The sequence below is a fragment of the Haliotis cracherodii genome, unplaced genomic scaffold, assembly GCF_022045235.1.
Source record: "Haliotis cracherodii isolate W230 unplaced genomic scaffold, xgHalCrac1.p SCAF_25, whole genome shotgun sequence".
In the NCBI taxonomy this organism is placed as follows: domain Eukaryota; kingdom Metazoa; phylum Mollusca; class Gastropoda; order Lepetellida; family Haliotidae; genus Haliotis; species Haliotis cracherodii.
This window is the reverse complement of record NW_027266281.1, coordinates 5163965-5183741: the sequence shown is the minus strand read 5'-3', so window position 1 is coordinate 5183741 and position 19777 is coordinate 5163965. Positions and strand designations below refer to the sequence as shown.

The 19777-nt window shown below is 45.5% G+C and overlaps 1 protein-coding gene across 1 annotated transcript in view; it reads right to left on the bottom strand.

The window, feature by feature from the left end:
* Window positions 1-19777, bottom strand: part of LOC139472856 (fibroblast growth factor receptor 4-like) — a 43596-nt gene that overhangs the window by 9307 nt on the left and 14512 nt on the right. Inside the window, exons 3-13 of the mRNA XM_071255324.1 lie at window positions 16666-16817; window positions 14984-15127; window positions 13153-13264; window positions 11830-11980; window positions 10944-11089; window positions 8371-8474; window positions 7520-7739; window positions 6318-6468; window positions 5280-5413; window positions 3098-3217; window positions 972-1099 (exon numbers count right to left, since the gene is read on the bottom strand). Coding sequence (XP_071111425.1) covers window positions 972-1099; window positions 3098-3217; window positions 5280-5413; window positions 6318-6468; window positions 7520-7739; window positions 8371-8474; window positions 10944-11089; window positions 11830-11980; window positions 13153-13264; window positions 14984-15127; window positions 16666-16817 — 1562 coding nt within the window. The remainder of the gene's footprint in view (window positions 1-971; window positions 1100-3097; window positions 3218-5279; window positions 5414-6317; window positions 6469-7519; window positions 7740-8370; window positions 8475-10943; window positions 11090-11829; window positions 11981-13152; window positions 13265-14983; window positions 15128-16665; window positions 16818-19777) is intronic.

Below are 19777 nucleotides of genomic sequence, written 5' to 3'. Positions count from 1 at the left end.
GTTTAGGTTTGTGCCTAATAGTGACAAACGTTGACGAAAACTAGGAAAGAATCCCGATTTCTAAAATCCTATTTCTAGAAATTTATGACCACTCGTGCCATCCCGTGTTAAGCAAAACGGATCTGCCGTGTCAGCACAAGGAATTGTAATACTTGCGCTATGTATAGGCAGCAATACATGTGTGAGTGAGTGAGTTGGGTTTAACGCCGCTTTTAACAGTATTCCAGCTATAATGTGGGAGGAAAGCCCGAAGTGATGCAGGTCTCAGACGTTTACCACTTCGGTGAAACCCACGAGCACGGGTATGCTGCTGACAAACCTAGAAACATAATCGGGGCGAACCGGGATTCGAACCCACAATCATAGGTTTCTGGCGTGCCCAAGGGACGCAGCTCTGCACAGCGAATCGCGGTGCCTTAGACAACTGGGCCACCCGAGCCCCCCTGATAAAACAAGGACTGGTCGGCTCGGAGTCAGTATCCTGTGTCTAAGTGGGGTATTCATGTTAAACTGTGGCAAGGTGTCTCAGTGGGCTAGCACTATACAGGGATAGAACAAGGACTGGTCGGCTCGGAGTCAGTATCCTGTGTCTGAGTGGAGTATTCATGTTAAACTGTGGCAAGGTATCTCAGTGTGCTAGCACTATAAATCGACATCATTCCGGACTAGTACAAGCAGCCACACACTCGACCATGCATGTCGCTCTGAAAGTACAATCATCTGGAACGAGACGTCAAACCCCATGTCACCTCACTTCGACACATAGCGACTAACATTTAGTGTCTGAAATCTTATATTACACAATATCCTTCTTGACTCTATGCTCATAGAGCTAGCTTGAGCTGGCTAAACTTGCTTTTGTAGGCATGCATTTCTAGATTATTATTTTCATAAAATAAATATATTCCCCTGTCATGGTGCAGGACTATTCGCCACACAACGTGGTACTTGTAAATGGTCAGTTTACTGACCAGGCCTGTCCGTCTCTTCCAGCACATGTACAGGACGATGCCCATGGCCAAAGTGACGACGAGGACGCTGCTGGCACCGACAACGCCCCAGACGTACGTCTCCACGGCCTGTTTTTGCGGCGCGGACTCTGGAATACAAAGCGGACACATCATGAGCCATTTTCCCTTGACGACAAACTTCCTATGAGTAAGTGAGTATGGTGTTACGCCGCTTTTGGCAATATTCCAGCAATATCACGGCGAGGGACACCACAAAGGGGCTTCACACCTTGTACCCATGTCGGGAATCGAACCCGGGTCTTCGGCGTGACGAGCTAACGCTTTAACCACTAGGCTACCCGACCGCTCTTATAAGTGAGTGAGTGAGAGAGTATGGTTTTACGCCGCTTTTAGCAATATTACAACAATATCACGGCGGGAGACACCAGAAATGGGCTTCACACATTGTACCCATGTCGGGAATCGAACCCGGAACTTCCTATGACAAATGATATATGTCATCTTTGTGGCACGAATTTATTTTTAGTGATAATATAACATGATTGTATCGATACGCTCATAGAGTGACGTTACCTTGACAGGAATTAATTGTATATTAACCTTAAGGTTTCTGATTGGCAGCTGCACAGTCGCAGCTTCTGATTGGCCACCATTGAATTGGGAGATTTCTACCAGTGTTTTAACATATGGCTGCCACAACAGAGCTTGGGTTCCAAGAGTGGCATTACGGAGTGTACCCGTGTTGGGTAGGGAATCAAACACGGCCCTGCGAACCATTTTAATGAGGCCACGCCTACGGCACCATGGTCAACCCATAGGAACATATACCGAGTGCATGAGGTAATGGTCAGTCAGCAATGTAATGTATAACTATATACGACATCTACCCGATAAATCGCAAAGAACCATGAAGAACGAAGCGTGGTTTGTTTCAAGATTAAACATTGTTCAATCATGACGTCATTTCTGAAGATTCGTACAGGCGCTCTCAACGTCCAACATATATGATGACGTTATTTTTTAGAAGGAAGTGTCTAATGTTCCCCATAAATGGAGCTGGGCTTCGCAGATAAAGGCAATGGCCAAACGACTGCATTGAAAAGGGTGAGAGATATGACATTAGGTATTGGGAGAAAAGGTACAGATAATCGACGTGATTATTGTGAGAATATGCGGAAAACATAACCCAACTGTTCGTTAAATGGACTTGTCCGACATTGCCGAGGTCGGCTTCTTTTTAGGAGTCATCATTTTTAAGATACGGATACATATTTTTTAAAGCTTGTACATTTTAGTAACATCCTTAAACAGGCTGTACATAATGTTGATATCTCATATAAGAAATAATCGACCCGAGGTCGTTGTTTATAGTACATTATAAACCTCATCCTATTGTTCTCAAGTCGGGTTATATCTCATAAACAGGGACGTTGTAATGTCCCTGGGATTTTATACAATATCCCCGGGATTGTATAGGATATTCAAGTCATATTTGCTATATAATGTGTTATGATATCCCAGGGATTTTATTAACATAACTTCCGTTCAGATTGTAACATGTATTGAAATGTAAAATTAAATGATAAATGTTTTCTTCATATTCCCAAGGAATATCTGAAGCCCAGTGAGTGTACCTCAAGAGGTGTTGATAAGCCGCGCTGCTTTTTAGAATGTCCTTTTCAAGATCCGTACGCCAGCAACCAATATTTTACGCCCGTTTCCTAAAGTTCATGGAAAGTATGTTCGAAACATAAAAATGTTGATAAATGTTGTTTTAAGGTTTAAAATCGGTTTATTAGTAAGATAAAACACTTCCCCTCGGAAAATCGCGGGTTTTAAATATCATAACAACCTTCGGATGTATTTTATCCTATGAATAAAACACTGCAGGGAGAATAAACCAATGGGGACTGTGTCGCTCATGGTTTATTCTCCCTGCAATGTTTTATGGTACGATAAACACGACCACGAGTCGTTTATTTCTTAAATATCCCGACAGTTCTCTTCCAACATCTGGACACACCATCGGGACAAAGTGACCACCATCAGCTATAGAGGCTGACCACCTGTTCTCAATTCTTGACCCATAATCTCCACGGGTCCTCTATACTGAAGCAAATAATAACCTTTACAGATGCCGTCCTTGTTTTCGGCGTGTCCCTGTGGGCAGACGCAGGAAGCGCTGTCCTCGTCACACAGCTTGTCCTTGGGGCACCAGTTGAACCTACACGAGCTGTACATGTCTCCTGCAACATCAACAACACACGGGCCGTGAGCAGCTACATCCACGACGTCTGCACATATATACACGATGTCAGCACCCCCTACACATGATGTCAGCACCCCTACACACGATGTCAGCACCCTTCTACTCACGATGTCAGCACCCCTACACACTGTGTCAACCCCCTTCTACACACAATGTCAGCCCCCTTCTACACATGATGTCAGCACCCCTACACACGATGTCAGCCCCCTTCTACAAATGATGTCAGCACCCCTACACACGATGTCAGCACCCCTACACACGATGTCAGCACCCCTACACACTGTGTCAACCCCCTTCTACACACGATGTCAGCCCCCTTCTACACATGATGTCAGCACCCCTAAACACGATGTCAGCACCCCCACACACTGTGTCAACCCCTTCTACTCACGATGTCAGCACCCCTACACACGATGTCAGCACCCCTACACACTGTGTCAACCCCCTTCTACACACGATGTCAGCCCCCTTCTACACACGATGTCAGCCCAGACTTTCACTATGTCAGCCCCCTTCTACACACGATGTCAGCCCCCTTCTACACATGATGTCAGCACCCCTTCACACGATGTCAGCCCAGACTTACACTATGTCAGTCCCCTTCTACACATGATGTCAGCACCCTTCTACACATGATGTCAGCACCCCTACACACGATGTCAGCCCCCTTCTACACATGATGTCAGCACCCCTACACACGATGTCAGCACCCCCTACACACGATGTCAGCCCCCTTCTACTCACGATGTCAGCACCACTACACACGATGTCAGCACCCCTACACACTGTGTCAACCCCCTTCTACACACGATGTCAGCCCCCTTCTACACATGATGTCAGCACCCCTACACACGATGTCAGCCCCCTTCTACACACGATGTCAGCACCCCTACACACGATGTCAGCACCCCCACACATGATCTCAGCACCCTCTACACACGATGTCAGCACCCCTACACACGATGTCAGTCCCCCCTACACACTGTGTCAGCACCCCCCACACACGATGTCAGCACCCCCCCCCCCACACACACACACACACGATGTCAGCACACCTATACACGATGTCAGCACACTTATACACGATGTCAGCACACTTATACACGATGTCAGCACACTTATACACGATGTCAGCACCCCCACACACGCTGTCAGCATCCCCACACACGATGTGAGTACATCTATACACGATGTCAGCACACTTATACACGATGTCAGCACACTTATACACGATGTCAGCACACTTATACACGATGTCAGCACCCTTCTACACACTGTGTCAGCACACTTATACACGATGTCAGCACACTTATACACGATGTCAGCACACCTATACCCGATGTCAGCACCCCAACACACGATGTCAAAATCCCCTACACACGATGTCAGCACCCCCCACACACGATGTCAGCAACCCCTACACATGTTCGTCAATGATGTGACCTGTGTTTTCTCTCCGTCGAACATGGTCACAGAGGGAGGGAGGGGGTTGGGTTTAACGCCCTGTTGCATTTCAGTCATACCACGGCGTGTCAGCGTCATGTAATGAGGCTTATGAACAGCGATGTCTGTGTAAGGTAACACACACTGGGTCAGATGAAACATTTACAAGGCACCGTGTACGGTAATTCACAGAAATATGTGATCAGGGGTTCAACGTTGTGTTCAAGATGATGGCACTTTCATGGCGACGTGATTGTACGTGTGTGCGCGTGCGTGCGTGCATGCAAGAGTATTTGTGCGCGTGCGTGCGTGCGTGCGTGCGCGCGTGCGTGGGTGATCTGCTTGAACTAGTCCGGACCTATGACGGTGTTATGGTGCTATCCCCGTGAGAAACCATATCACAGTTTAACATGGATACCAAAGTCAGACACAGTATACTCCCACCAGTCCTTGTTTTTACCCCTAATGCCGAGCGTCAGGCAGTGTAACAACAAGTACATTAAACATTTTTTTTTATATGACGCGGACGGGGATCGAACCCCAACCTTTCGAGCTATGGTTGGAGTGAACTACTTGTAGATACTGGGTGTTCTCACCGATGAGGTGAATGCTATAGCCGTTGGTGCCGTACATGTTGGTCACCTGACACATATAGATGCCGAAGTCGTTTATTGTTGTGACCTCAACCACGTGACGCATCTGCTTAGTTACGTCTCGTGTAGTCCAATTCCTGAAAAATAAATTTAACATGTTAAGGATACTGGTTAATACTCCCACCCTATAAGTCATTGCATACTTGCCGAATCTCTTTGTCTTTCAATAAGGAGCTTTATGCCATGACAATAAAACATAGTTTATTCAAAATAGCCAGTTACCCAGATGTATTTTTGGTTTTTAAAAGTATGCAGAAAACTTTAGTTTAGTTAAGGCAAGGGCAGGTAACTCTTCATGTGAATCTTTTTTAAAGTGGATCTTTATAACATTATAACCGGACAAATCTAATGTTCAGTGAAAGCCCTGAAACTTTGCAGCGCGTTCTTAAGCACCTGCACGAGTGAGCCTTAAAATTTGTGACATCTTCCTGGGGCAAGGGAGTTAACTAAATGTATAAGTCCAGTTTCCACCCTTGCTGAACTAACTAATCTATGCATAGTCCAATCAAAATCGCGCGAAGAACTAAACATCCGGTACGTAAACAACATGGATTTCAAAGTGCAGATTTCGATTGACTTCAAGATTTGCTAGGCATGTCAACCGTCAACTAGGCGTCGACAGATATTTTACAAATCTTTTAATGTTTTTAAAAAAGGTGCTCAGGTGATTTGATGCACTTCGCGAGGTAAGACCCGTTTTATTACAACATAGATTTTGATTATTGATTAGGTCGTCTTGACTGGGCGCGGCCATTTTGATTGAAACAAGTGCAAGTGATATGAGCGGTGGAATCTCATAAGTCAGTCGGAGGGACAAAGAAGGGAGATAACTCGTAATAGCCACGAAATTCCAGCGAAGTTCGGCAAGATTGGAAACCGGACTGTTGTAGTCTATTAACACCTTGCCTCGGGAAGATGAATTTATGATTGCCTTAATGTACAAACAAAGTTGAGGATATACACAGCTACAAGAGTACACACGCCGCAAACCGCTGGAACTTGATAGTGTTGCTGTTGAACAGCCATTGCAGCTGCGTCGGGGGCGGGTTGGACGACACGTTACACTGCAACTCCACCGTCTCCCCCAACATCGCCCGCACAGACCTCATACTGGACTGGATCATCGGCGACCCTGGGCAAGAGACATGGCGAGTGATGACAGTCACACCAGACACTGCGACAACTTGATTATTTCAAATGAGGTGAGGTGAAATTGGGTTAAACGTCGCGTCCAAAATTATTGCACTTATATAGCGACGTGCATGTACGTGTGTGTGTGGCTGCTTGTACTAGTCCGGACTGATGCCGATTTATAGTGCTAGCCCACTGAGATACAATGCCGCAGTTTAACATGTATACATGTATACAGACACAGTATTCTGACTCCGAGCCGACCAGTCCTTGTTTTAGCCCCTTAATGCCTAGCGCCAGACAGGGTAACAACAAGTACCATCTTTTAACGTCTTTTGGTATGGCGCGGCTGGGGATCGAATCCCGGACCTTCCGCTCTCCGGGCGGACGCTCTACCACTAGACCACGGAGGCGGTTGATTATTTCAAATGAATATGGTATGTTTGTTTCTGTTTTGTTGTTGTTGATATTTAACGCCGCAATCAGCAATTTTCCAGATGTATGACAGTGGTGTGAACATAAAACAATTTGGACCAGACAATCAAGTGATTGATATTATGAGCATCAATCCACGCAATTGGGACACGATGACACGCATCAGGAAAGTCAGCGAGCCTGACCAACCGATCCCGTTAGTCGCCTCTTACGACAAGCATAGTCGCGTTTTACGGCAAGCATGGGTTGCTGAAGATCTCTTCTACTCCGGAATCTTTTATAGGTTGCTGTGGACCTCAATTCGTAAGAAGAATGCACACGGTTGATATACGTGGCGTATTCTCGTGCAAAATTTCAAGCACAGGCTTGGGAAAATATATTTAGTCTCAAAACTTCGTAACGGCAGTTTTTCAGCAATGATGTCGGGGAAAGACCAACCCCTTTGTGAAAGATATTTATGGAACCAAATAAACAAAAGAAAGCTCATGGTGTGAATCGAGCCACACCCACTACAGCCTCACGCCCGCCCCCCTCATACGAACATTCTAGATCCGATGCATTGACAATGTGATTCTTCAGTCTTATTTTGTAAGCTCTACAACAACATGGACACCTACCAATCACGTTGATGGTGTTACTGTCGACGTACACTTCATCGAGCTCGGACGCTGCACACTCAAGGACTCCGATGAAGTTGTAATTGATGCCTCGGATCGTCGCCGTCGACATCCACGTGGTAACGTTGCTGGTCTGGATCATCTCTGTTCCCATGGTTACACTTCTTGTGGCAGGCACTGTCGACAGATCCGTCTTCGACCATCCATGGTGCCACACGAACTGATTAAATATACAGTAAACTACGGTTATAACGAACACGCTTATGACGAACTGACGGATATAACGAACTTAATTTTTGATCCCGACTATTTGCTGTTGTTATACTGTATATATGCTTATGACGAACTACGGTTATAACGAACTAAAATTAGTAGTCCCTTTGAGTTCGTTATAACCGTACTTTACTGTACAAAAAAATAATGTTTCTTTCTTTCTTTCTTTCTTTATTGTTTAACGCCGCAATCAGCACTATTCCAACTATATGATGGCAGTCTGTAAATACTCAAGACAATCCAATGATTGACATCATGAGCATCCATCCACACAATTGGGATACGATGACATCCATCAACCAAGTCAGCAAGCCTGACCACCCGATCCTCTTACAGCAACCACGGGTTTACCTGACACATGTCACACATGTTTAATGACACAATAGATATAAACCATATAGAAATAATGAGTGATTGTTGTATGGCTCAGAATTTCAAAGCAAAGCCGTTGTATTTCTGTTTGGATCGTCACGATATGGTTGTAATATTGGCAGGCTTATCCCATCATTAATCGGATTAGGAAGGAAAGCTTCAGATTATTGCACAACGGTTAGTTCCTGTGGTGTCAGTGCTCCTACCATTGGCTGGCTCCTGAAGTTGGTGGCGCGGCAGATGAAGACGGCGGTAGAGCCGTAGGGGAGGGTGGTAGCATTGGGGGACACAACCCGCAGGAAGGGGTCCGCTGTAACACACCACGTCCACATTGCACATTACTATTTGACATTACGCAATACTAAAGTATTGTAATATTCAGTTTGTATATGTGTTTATAATACCCCTGTGTTTTGTTTTTTCCCATCGTTTTAAACATCAATATTACTTCACAATTGCAAATATATATATATAGTCAAATCTTATCCTGAAAATAGAAAGTTTTCAAATAACCAAAGAATTAATTATTAATTGTCCCAAATGTTAATCCCAAGCTTTTGGCGAGTTTCGAGGTTATTCTATGTATAACTCATTGACATCCTCAGATGAAGTTAAGAAAAAAGATAATATCAACGCTACAGAAAATCTTCACTGAAGAAAGCCTATTGTTATGATGACATAACGTCATCAACGGATGACGTCATATCGTATTGTTCTCAACAGTGAAGCACTGTGATGTCCATGGCTTCGATGGACCAATTGAGAATCGCGACAGATGCAAAGATCGGAAAGTTGTTCACACAATCATCTCATCATAATGAGTAATACAGTATAATCATGAAATGTTAAACTGTACCCTATAATCGCCTGGTTTGTTATAAAGGGAATTAAACAAAAGAGTGAGTGAGTGAGTTTGGTTTTACGCCGCTTTTATTCCGCCAATATTCCAGCAGTATCACGGCGGGGGACACGTGAAATGGGCTTCACATGTACCCATGTCGGGAATCGAACCCGGGTAATCGGCGTGAAGAGCGAATCCTTTAACCACTAAGCTACCCGACCGCCCCTCACACCAAAGTGAAGTAACTCCCATTTCGTGACGTTACATCCTACAATAAGACAGGGTATTTTCAAATAGAGGTTGCAATTCAAATGTGAGCTACAGATGCCGACTGCATTATTGTTTTCAATGTAACGTGACACCATATACGGGAGTGACGTTATCTGGAGAGATGCTATCTCCCTCGCGGTGTATTTATACATAGAGACGTGTTTCATAGCAGAAAAAAATATAATTTAGAAATTTTCAGAAATTCCGATTCCCGTGTCTAAATCATCATCCCATGTCCTCCTCTGAGGGCCCAACATTTTAACCAGTAGCGGGGGTTGGGAAAGGAGGATGTGATTTCTTTTATAACCCAAAAATATATCGCTCGTTGGTATCGCTACAACAAAGTGTTTGGCGCGGAAAACATACTGAATTGGTAATGTGCTATACCGATATATTTTCATATTTATTTAGACCAGCCAAACTTATTGGAAAACAAGCAAATCATGGAAGCATCCTCTTTAAAACCATGCCCTACCCCATGTCACCCAAACGTTAGCCCGTGAAGATTCCGGGGTAGAACAGGTCTTCAGCATCCCATACTTGCCGTAAAAGGCGACTATGCTTGTCGTAAAAGGCGACTATGCTTGTGGTAAAAGGCGACTAACGGGATGGGGTAGTCAGGCTCGCTGACTTGGTTGATGCATGCCATCGATCCCAATTGCATGGATCGATGGCATGATATCAATCACTGGATTGTCTGGTCCAGACTCGATTATTTTACAGACCGCCGTCATATAGCTGGAATATTGCTGAGTGCGGCGTTAAACAACAAACCAATCAATAAACTTTGGAGCAAGACAAATTTTCAAGTGCTTTCTTTTGCCCTGCAGTTTACATCACGTGATGCAAAGTGTATATACTTCAGTGAATGTGATTTTACGCCAATTGTAGCAAAATTACAGCATGTGGGGAATCGAGCCCGGCTTTTCCCATGATGCAACGAATCACAATCAGCAACGGGAAGTGTTATCAGATAACTTTAAGATAAATAAATTAAAGAATTTAATTCGAAAATAGATTTCGGGAGAAGGCGGCAATACGTGGTGCGCATGTGTACAATCACTTTGTCTTTTTGGACAAAACAATATGTTGAATAAAAAAAATAGATTTCGGTTTCAAAATGTGCATGTCACTTTGTCAACAAATAATCTGCTTCGACAGAAAGTAACGCATGATAATAGTTTTAAACAAATGGCTATTTAATACGGACGTCTATAGAAAGCGGTGGTTAATGATTTCAGGGGTGTATTGGGACGTGTCAAGTAAATTGCTGCTGATATTAATGTAGCATCTCTTGAGGTTAAGTGATGTTGGGTTTAAAGCCGCGTTCAAGATTATTGCCATTTTAAACATGGCGCAGTTTTACGTGGACTCTGAACAGTCCAGTTCTTGTTTCTGGGGATCGAACAACCGACCTTCAGTTCTACCGGCGGAAGGGGTGGTCGGGTAGCCTAGTGGTTTAAGCGTCACGCCGAAGACCCGGGTTCGATTCCCGACATGGGTACAATGTGTGAAGCCCATTTCTGGTGTCCCCCGCCGTGATATTGCTGGAATATTGCTAAAAGCGGCGTAAAACCAAACTCACTCACTCTACCGGGAGAAGCTATATCCAGTAGACTACGGGGGCGGTACGTCAGCCTAGAGGATGATGCAGTGATGCCAGCTTACCCGTGAATTCAAATTTCACCCGGTCCTCGCCGCGGTCGTTGTTGAGAACCACGCTGTACGTCCCTTTGTCGTCACGGGAGAAGTTGGTGATGTGCAGGACTACCGCCCCCTTCAATCCTCCCTGTTGCGACTCCGTGACATACACCCTGGAACAAACAGACCATACATTAGGAATAGAACTGTCTGCGCTAAGATATGCTGGGCCAAGATTCACACCGATAATGACCCCTGTAAATGACCGACGAAGTATGTTAGTCAGAGAATGTTTCCCATTGGAACTTTTGACATTGAATGTTTTTACGGCGAATGTTTGATATTGAATGTTTGACAGAGAGTGTTTGACAGAGAGTGTTTGACAGAGAATGTCGGACAGAGAATGTTTGACAGAAATCGTTTGACAGAGAATGGTGGACAAAGAATGAAGGACTGAGAATGTTGGACAGAGAGTGGTTGACGGAGAATGAAGGGCAGATAGTGTTTGACAGATAGTGGTTGACAGAAAATCGTCGACAGAGAATTACGGACTGACAGAGTGTTTGTCGGAGAATGGTGGACAGAAAATTAAGGATAGATTGTGTTTGACAGAAAGTGTTTGTCGGAGAATGGTGGACAGAAAATTAAGGATAGATTGTGTTTGACAGAGAGTGTTTGTCGGAGAATGGTGGACAGAGAATTAAGGATAGATTGTGTTTGACAGAAAGTGTTTGTCGGAGAATGGTGGACAGAGAATTAAGGATAGATTGTGTTTGACAGAGAGTGTTTGAGAGAGAGTATTTGACAGAAAACGGTCGACAGAGAATTAAGGACGGAGAGTGTTCGACAGACAATGTTTGACAGAGAATGTTCGACAGATGATGTTTGACAGAAAACAGTGACGGCGGCTGACCTGGATGTATTGGTGTCGAGGATGTCACCAGAGGGGCCGTACCACGTGACGTTGTCGAGAGGGGGTCGGGCGATATACTCCACCGTGATCAACTCGTGGTACCCCACGATGCCATTCCTCTCCATCACCATTGGAGAAATATCGGGCCGACCTAAAAAAAAACAACACACAGCTTCAGCTTCGCGTTACGCTTCATGAGTGTTGCGTCCCTCAGACTTGCTCGAAAACAATGTCCGTGGTTCGAATCCCGGTTCTCCCTTATGATAGTTCTACGATTGTCAGCACCATGCATGTGCTTGTGGGTAGCACTAAACTGGTAACCACCAACGTAGTCTCATCTACAAAATCTCTATATACTGCGACACTGGAGGGAGGGGTCGGGCACACACAGGTAACGTCAGGACGCTACTACATCCCACCCATCTTCCACAGCCATCATTTAACTGTGTGGGTGGGGGACACTGGAGGGAGGGGACGGGCACACACAGGTAACGTCGGGACACTACTACATCCCACCCACCTTCCACAGCCATCATGTCACTGAGTGTGTGTGTGTGTGTGTGTGGGGGGGGGGGGGGGGGGGCACTGGAGGGTGGGGGCGGGCACACACAGGTAACGTCGGGACGCTACTACATCCAACCCACCTTCCACAGCCATCATGTCACTGTGTGTGTGGGGGGGGGGGGGGACACTGGAGGGAGGGGACGGGCACACACAGGTAACGTCGGGACGCTACTACATCCAACCCACCTTCCACAGCCATCATGTCACTGTGTGTGTGTGTGTGGGGGGGGGGGGGGGGGGGGGGGGGGGGGGCACTGGAGGGTGGGGGACGGGCACACACAGGTAACGTCAGAACACTACTACATCCAACCCACCTTCCACAGCCATCATGTAACTGTGTGGGTGGGGGACACTGGAGGGAGGGGTCGGGCACACACAGGTAACGTCAGGACTCTACTACATCCCACCCACCTTCCACAGCCATCATGTCACTGTGTGGGTGGGGGACACTGGAGGGAGGGGGACACTGGAGAGAGGGGGCGGGCACACACAGGTAACGTCAGGACGCTACTACATCCAACCCACCTTCCACAGCCATCATGTCACTGTGTGTGTGTGTGGGGGGGGGGGGGGGGGTGACACTGGAGGGAGGGGGCGGGCACACACAGGTAACGTCGGGACACTACTACATCCCATCCACCTTCCACAGCCATCATGTAACTGTGTGGGTGGGGGTGGGGGACACTGGAGGGTGGGTGACACTGGAGGGAGGGGCCGGCACACACAGGTAACGTCGGGACACTGCTACATCCAACTCACCTTCCACAGCCATCATGTAACTATCCGTCAAGTTGAAGCTGCCCCAGAAAATGCTGCAGACGTAGTCGCCGTCGTCGTTGTACGTCAGAGAATGGACGGTGAGGATGAATACCTTAAATGTAACAAAGCAAACCATTAATGCGTGCACGGGATCTCTCAGTTACTATATTTATCAACCAGAACTGGCTCCCACAGGAGATATCGTTTGGGTGAGATCAAGCGTTCTACATTGTCGATATCGGTGCAATGAAATTACTTAAGGATTGACTGTGTATTTTTTTCGGTTCATTGAGGTATGAATCGAAAAACCGATTTGCAAACTGTATGAATCCGCGTAGCGGATTCTTACAAAAGTTTGCATATCGGTTTTTCAAAACAAAAATGACGACATTGATAAACATTCCAGGTGTAGGAATACATACAGTGGCGTGACATGATTCAGGTGATCGTTTAATTTATGCACATAACTTGACACGCCTACACAGTCAGTAGCCAATCAACGGAGAGTGGGATTAAAACAATGTTCATTGGACCTGTCAATTAAGGCAAGAGGCGAAAAGAACTGCAACAGTCCGACTGTAACAAACCGGAAGAAATATGTCAGAGAGAAGGCGGCTGTTTCAAATAACATGGTCATTTACTGCGTGATTCAAACATTACTTCCCTGATTACGGTAAAACACAGTTGGAGAAATGTTAGTTATAAATGAAACCCGAAGACATGAAAGTTGAACCGGGGCGAGCGTGAAAAAAAGCAGGCGAGCGAGCCTGCACGTTTGCTGTTTCATTCATTCTCGGCCTTCGGTTTCAAAGTGTATTTTGGACAATGAATATGCATGAAAGTCGATAAATGTCCTGTGCATGACGATACACGTGAGCAGAAAGGGAATTCCCTCGACTGTAATATTGGGATTCCCCGACATTCCGCAGTAATAAAAGTAGTGCGCTGCAGTGGGCGTGGCTTATTTTTTTTACATTCATTGGGAAATGAATGCAATAACACGTGACCAATTCAGCTAATCAAAATGCAGAAATTTCCATGAACACAACGAAAATTTAATTATATCACAGTGCTTTGCAGACCATTGTGACGTCATTGTTACCATGACGTCACAATCAAATTACATCATTAATGGCTCTGCTACTAAAGCTGTTAGTACGTTTTACACTTACGACACAGCATATTACTGTCTAAAAACTGAAAAAGGTGGAAGAATGATGAATGATGGATGATGAATAAAATCTCGCCATCGTATCTTTTGATATAAAATATATCAACACTCGTTGATAAAAGTGGCAAGCCCCTGAGTTTTCCCACTTTTATCAACTCTTTTTGGTATACTTGTATTTGATATCAAAAGACACTCAGGTGTGATTCTCTATATACTGCACAAACGGAAAAAAGGGTGGGTATTGTTTAACACACCATTTTAATTTTTCGTGTTTTGAGTAATATGTTATGAGGTTTTTTTTGTCTCATGGGAATGCGGTTATTCCAAGTCAGTTAATATATACGCTTTATTGACATTTTTCGAACGAAAAATGTTGGTAAAAGTTCATCGATATAGACAAAAAAATATTTTCCTGTGAAACATAAAATAAAAGGCATATATCAACTTAGAATTTACAGCCCTATCGTTTCAATCGTCATATATAAACATCACCCTTCATTTCCGTCATCAACATGAAGAAATTAGCTAAGCATACTCACTATATATCAAGTGCAATAAATGAACCATTATGCCGTTATTTTCATATTTGCATTGCAATTAACATAGGTCCTCATCCTGTTTGTGTTTTGTTTAGATAATGGACAGTGAAACATAGCTCACCTGGTACCTCGTGTCACGGGTGTTTGCCTGCCAGCTGTATTTAGGAGCTGGGGTCGTCCGTTGGGTGGTAGTGTCGGGGCGGCTATGCGGGAAGATGTGCTCCAGCTTCCCTATACCCCGGGCAGGTCTCCTCAGCCAGAATGCCTGGACAGAAATACACATGAGTGAGTGAGTGAGTATGGTTTTACACCTCTTTTAGCAATATTCCAGCAATATCACGGCGGGGGACACCAGAAATGGGCTTCACATTATACCCATGTCGGGAATCGAACCTGGGTTTTCGGCATGACGAGCGAACGCTGTAACCACTAGGCTACCCGACTGCCCGATATGGTAGATAGGGCATAACCTCGAAGATTTTGTCATCTTATCCCAATTGCGTAGATCGAAGCTCATCATGACCAGGGGTGGGGATGGTCTAGTGGTTCGATTCCATCCAGGGGTTCAAAGTGTGAAGCTCATTTTGGTGTCCCCGCCGTAATATTGCTGGAATTTTGCTAAAATCGTGATTATTTACATGCCGCCTTGATAAAGCTTGTTGCGGCGTAAAACAACAACCAAATACAAATGGGGACCTTCACTGACCCCATGGCGCCAAAAGTATCCACAGACTACCTGCTGTCTGACTTTGTAGAGGGTGGTCGGGTAGCCTAGTGGTTAAAGCGTTCGCTCGTCACGCCGAAGACCCGGGCTCGATTCACGAAATGGGTACTATGTATGAAGCCCATTTCTGGTGTCCTCCGCCGTGATATTGCTGAAATATTGCTTAAAGCGGCGTTAAATAAAACTCACTGGCTTCGGAGACATAGAGCGAAGATAATGACGTATTGGGAGCTAATACTTGAACAACGGATCTTCCACGTGTATACGGATCTTCCACGTGTGTACGGTTCTTCCACGTGTGTACGGATCGTCAACGTGTGTACGGATCTTCCACGTGTGTACGGATCGTCAACGTGTGTACGGATCTTCCACGTGTGTACGGAACTTCCACGTGTGTACGGATCTTCCACTTGTGTACGGATCTTCCACGTGTGTACGGATCTTCCACGTGTGTACGGATCTTCCATGTGTGTACGGATCGTCCACGTGTGTACGGATCGTCCACGTGTGTACGGATCTCCAAGTATATGTTATAGTCAACTTGCTAACTGACAATTTCAGTAATTTTACAAAGTGACTGAAATATGAGGCAAAATATTTGATACGTCGGCTGAATAGTAGAACAGAATAGTATAGATCTCACCTCAGGAAGTATAGATCTCCCCTCAGGAAGTATATATCTAACCTCAGCAAGTATAGATCTCACCCCAGCAAGTATAGATCTCACCTAAGTATGTATAGATCTCACTTCAGTATAGATCTCACTTCAGTAAGTATAGATCTAACCTTAGTTAGTATAGATCTCACCTCAGTAGATATAGATCTCACCTCAGTAACTATAGATCTCACCTCAGTTAGTATAAATCTCACCTCAGTCGGTATAGATCTCACCTCGGTAAGTATAGATCTCACCTCAGCAAGTATAAATCTCACCTCGGTAAGTATAGATCTCACCTCAGTAAGTACAGATATCATCTCATACGTCTAGATCTCACCTCAGCAAGTGTAGATCTCACCTCAGCAAGTATAGATCTCACCTCGGTAAGTATAGATCTCACCTCAGTAAGTATAAGCCTTACCTCAAGGATCGAAGGAAAACCTTGGACGGTACACTTGATTTCGAAATCCTGCCCGAGCGATGGTGTCGTGTTGGAGTCGTAGGGGATGGTGGTGACGGTTGCGGAGGGGGGCATTCCGGCTGAACCGACGCTGACAACGCTGAACAGACATACTGAAAGATATTCGTTATTGTTGATGAAGGAAGTCATCAAGCAGCACCCAAAGGCTGGAAGACCTAAATTACCGCGTGATCTCAGCACGTCACGGCATGCAGTGTGTGACTATAAAAGAAAGGAAAATCATTTCAGACATCGGCACCCGGCCTGTCTCCAACTCCGGATAACTCGAAACTGTTTCATTCCTGTGAGATATGTTCACACTATTAGGCTGCGTGCTCCACTGCAGTGGCGAAATAGGCATTGTCAAAAATTCAAATTACTTTGTGAAGTTAAATAGTCATTGTTGATGATCCCATTTTAGGTCTTAAAGGACTGGCCTTGCTCATTTCCTCCCAGGGGAGGGACGGGCAGAGGTCGGGGGGGGGGGGGGGTAAAGAGGTGCGACATCCTCACCAGCAGGTGAAGTTAACAAGACCCCTTTGTCACTTTTTGTATCGCGGAAACACTGACTTTTCGGCTAGGTGTGGAAGGAAGGTCCTGGGGGATTAATGTGTCAGATTTTGGTGAAATCTATGAGGTGAGGTCGGGTGAAATTGGGTTTAACGTCGCGTCCAAAATTATTGCGCTTATATAGCGATGTGCATGTACGTGTGTGTGTGGCTGCTTGTACTAGTCCGGACTGATGCCGATTTATAGTGCTAGCTCACTGAGATACCATGCAGCAGTTTAACATGAATACCCCACTCAGACACAGTATACTGACTCCGAGCCGACCAGTCCTTGTTTTAGCCCCTTAATGCCGAGCGCCAGACAGGGTAACAACAAGTACCATCTTTTAACGTCTTTTGGTATGGCGCGGCCGGGGATCGAACCCCAGACCTTCCGCTCTCCGGGCGGACGCTCTACCACTAGACCACGGAAGCGGTCTCTGAAATCTAAGACCAGGAGCTCGGGTACAGGGCTGAAAAACCAAGACTCATACAAAGGGCGAATCTGGGATTCGAACCCACCACCACAGGATCCCGGCACGCCGAGGGACCATCCCTGCAATGCTACAAACCGCGCCTTAGACAACTCACCCACCAGTGCCGCTCTTACAAAAACAGAAATTTCCATCGTTCCCCAACGCTTATGTAGAGGAGCATCTTTGTACAATTATCTAACTTGCTATAGAATCTCTAACTACAATGACACGCTATTCTGGTCAGATTGCTGTCTAGGTTTATAATACTTATTTGAAACTACATTCTCTTTGCACACTCTCTGATGCAATATCCGTACAAATCCTACATGTTCTTTCTCAAGGCACCGTCTGGACTAACATCTAGTCTCAATGAAAATATTTATACACAAAACAGTTGTTAAATTATCTTGATAAAATATACCCAAAGGAGCCAGAGACTCTTTATTTTCATCTGCAGTAATCTAGACTTGCCAACTAGTATAGACTTGAATGGGCTGTATCGGAAGTATTCGAGTCAGTGTCTGTGTGACAGAAAAGGCCGGCGTCCCAAACATGAATGCTTTCTCCTCCAGTCTCACACCGCTGACGTACAGTAAACAGTCTGTGTAAATACAAGACCGTCAATGCTCATGCATGTGGACAGAAGGCCTAACCATGAATACTCATACTCGCCGAGAATCTTAAGCTTTTGACAAAGGCAAGCGAGGGTCAATTCGTCCTATGCGTGTATGCAAGTTTCGATACATCTCGGTGTACTCAAGGTAAAGTCGTTCTTCATTTGCGCGTTTCGACATAAGTAAACTACGGCCATAACAAACTCAAACGGACCACTAATTTTAGTTCGTTATAACCGTAGTTCGTTATAAGCATATATACAGCAAATGTACTGCACATGGCATGAACAAAAATAAGTTCGTTATATCCGTCAGTTCGTTATAAGCGTGTTCGTTATAAACGTAGTTTACTATATATTCGTGGTAAATTTAACAGAATCGACAAGATCCCAGGGCCAGTTCATATGTGGACATAGTAATATTGATAAAATCAAAATTGTTAACTGTTTAAACACCCCTGTCACGTTACTTAGCTACTAATAGACTACCGATGTCACAACACACAGTTATACGGACGCCGAGTGTTGTTCCAATATTGTTGTAGACGTGTTATCAACCCTTGCTGCCACGCCTTCGTTTTCATCATATCTCATTCAGATCCTGTACCTCAGGTTCTGGGCAAAACGATTTATTAATTGTTGTTTCTTGAAAGACTCGTTAAGAATACGATAGTATAACAAGTGTCGGGGCCAGATCAACGTGATCATAATTTTTATTTCATTGAAATCATGTAAAGCTTTCTTTTTGTGAACACCTGGTGTTATCACTAATTTTCAGTGATCCAGTAGAAAGAAGGTTGTGTGTGTCTAATAGATACAGCGTCTAGCCATTGTCTAGTGGATAGAGTGTTTGTCTGGAGACTGCCTTCGTGGTCTAGTGGATAGAGTGTCTGTCCGGAGACTGCCTCCGTGGGGTAATGGATAGAGCGTCTGCCTGGAGACCGCCTCCGTGGTCTAGTGGATAGAGCGTCTGCCTGAGACCGCCTCCGTGGTCTAGTGGATAGAGCATCTGTCCGGGAGACCGCCTCAGTGGTGTAGTTGATAGAGCGTCTGTCTGGAGACCGCCTCCGTGGTGTAGTGGATAGAGCGTCTGTCTCGAGACCGCCTCTGTGGTGTAGTGGATAGAGCGTCTGCCTGAGACCGCCTCCGTGGTGTAGTGGATAGAACGTCTGCCTGAGACCGCCTCCGTGGTGTAGTGGATAGAGCGTCTGTCTGGAGACCGCCTCCGTGGTGTAGTGGATAGAGCGTCTGCCTGAGACCGCCTGCGTGGTGTAGTGGATAGAGCGTCTGTCTGGAGACCGCCTCCGTGGTGTAGTGGATAGAGCGTCTGTCTGGAAACCGCCTCCGTGGTCTAGTGGATAGAACGTCTGCCTGAGACCGCCTCCGTGGTGTAGTGGATAGAGAGTCTGTTTGGAGACTGCCTCCGTGGTGTAGTG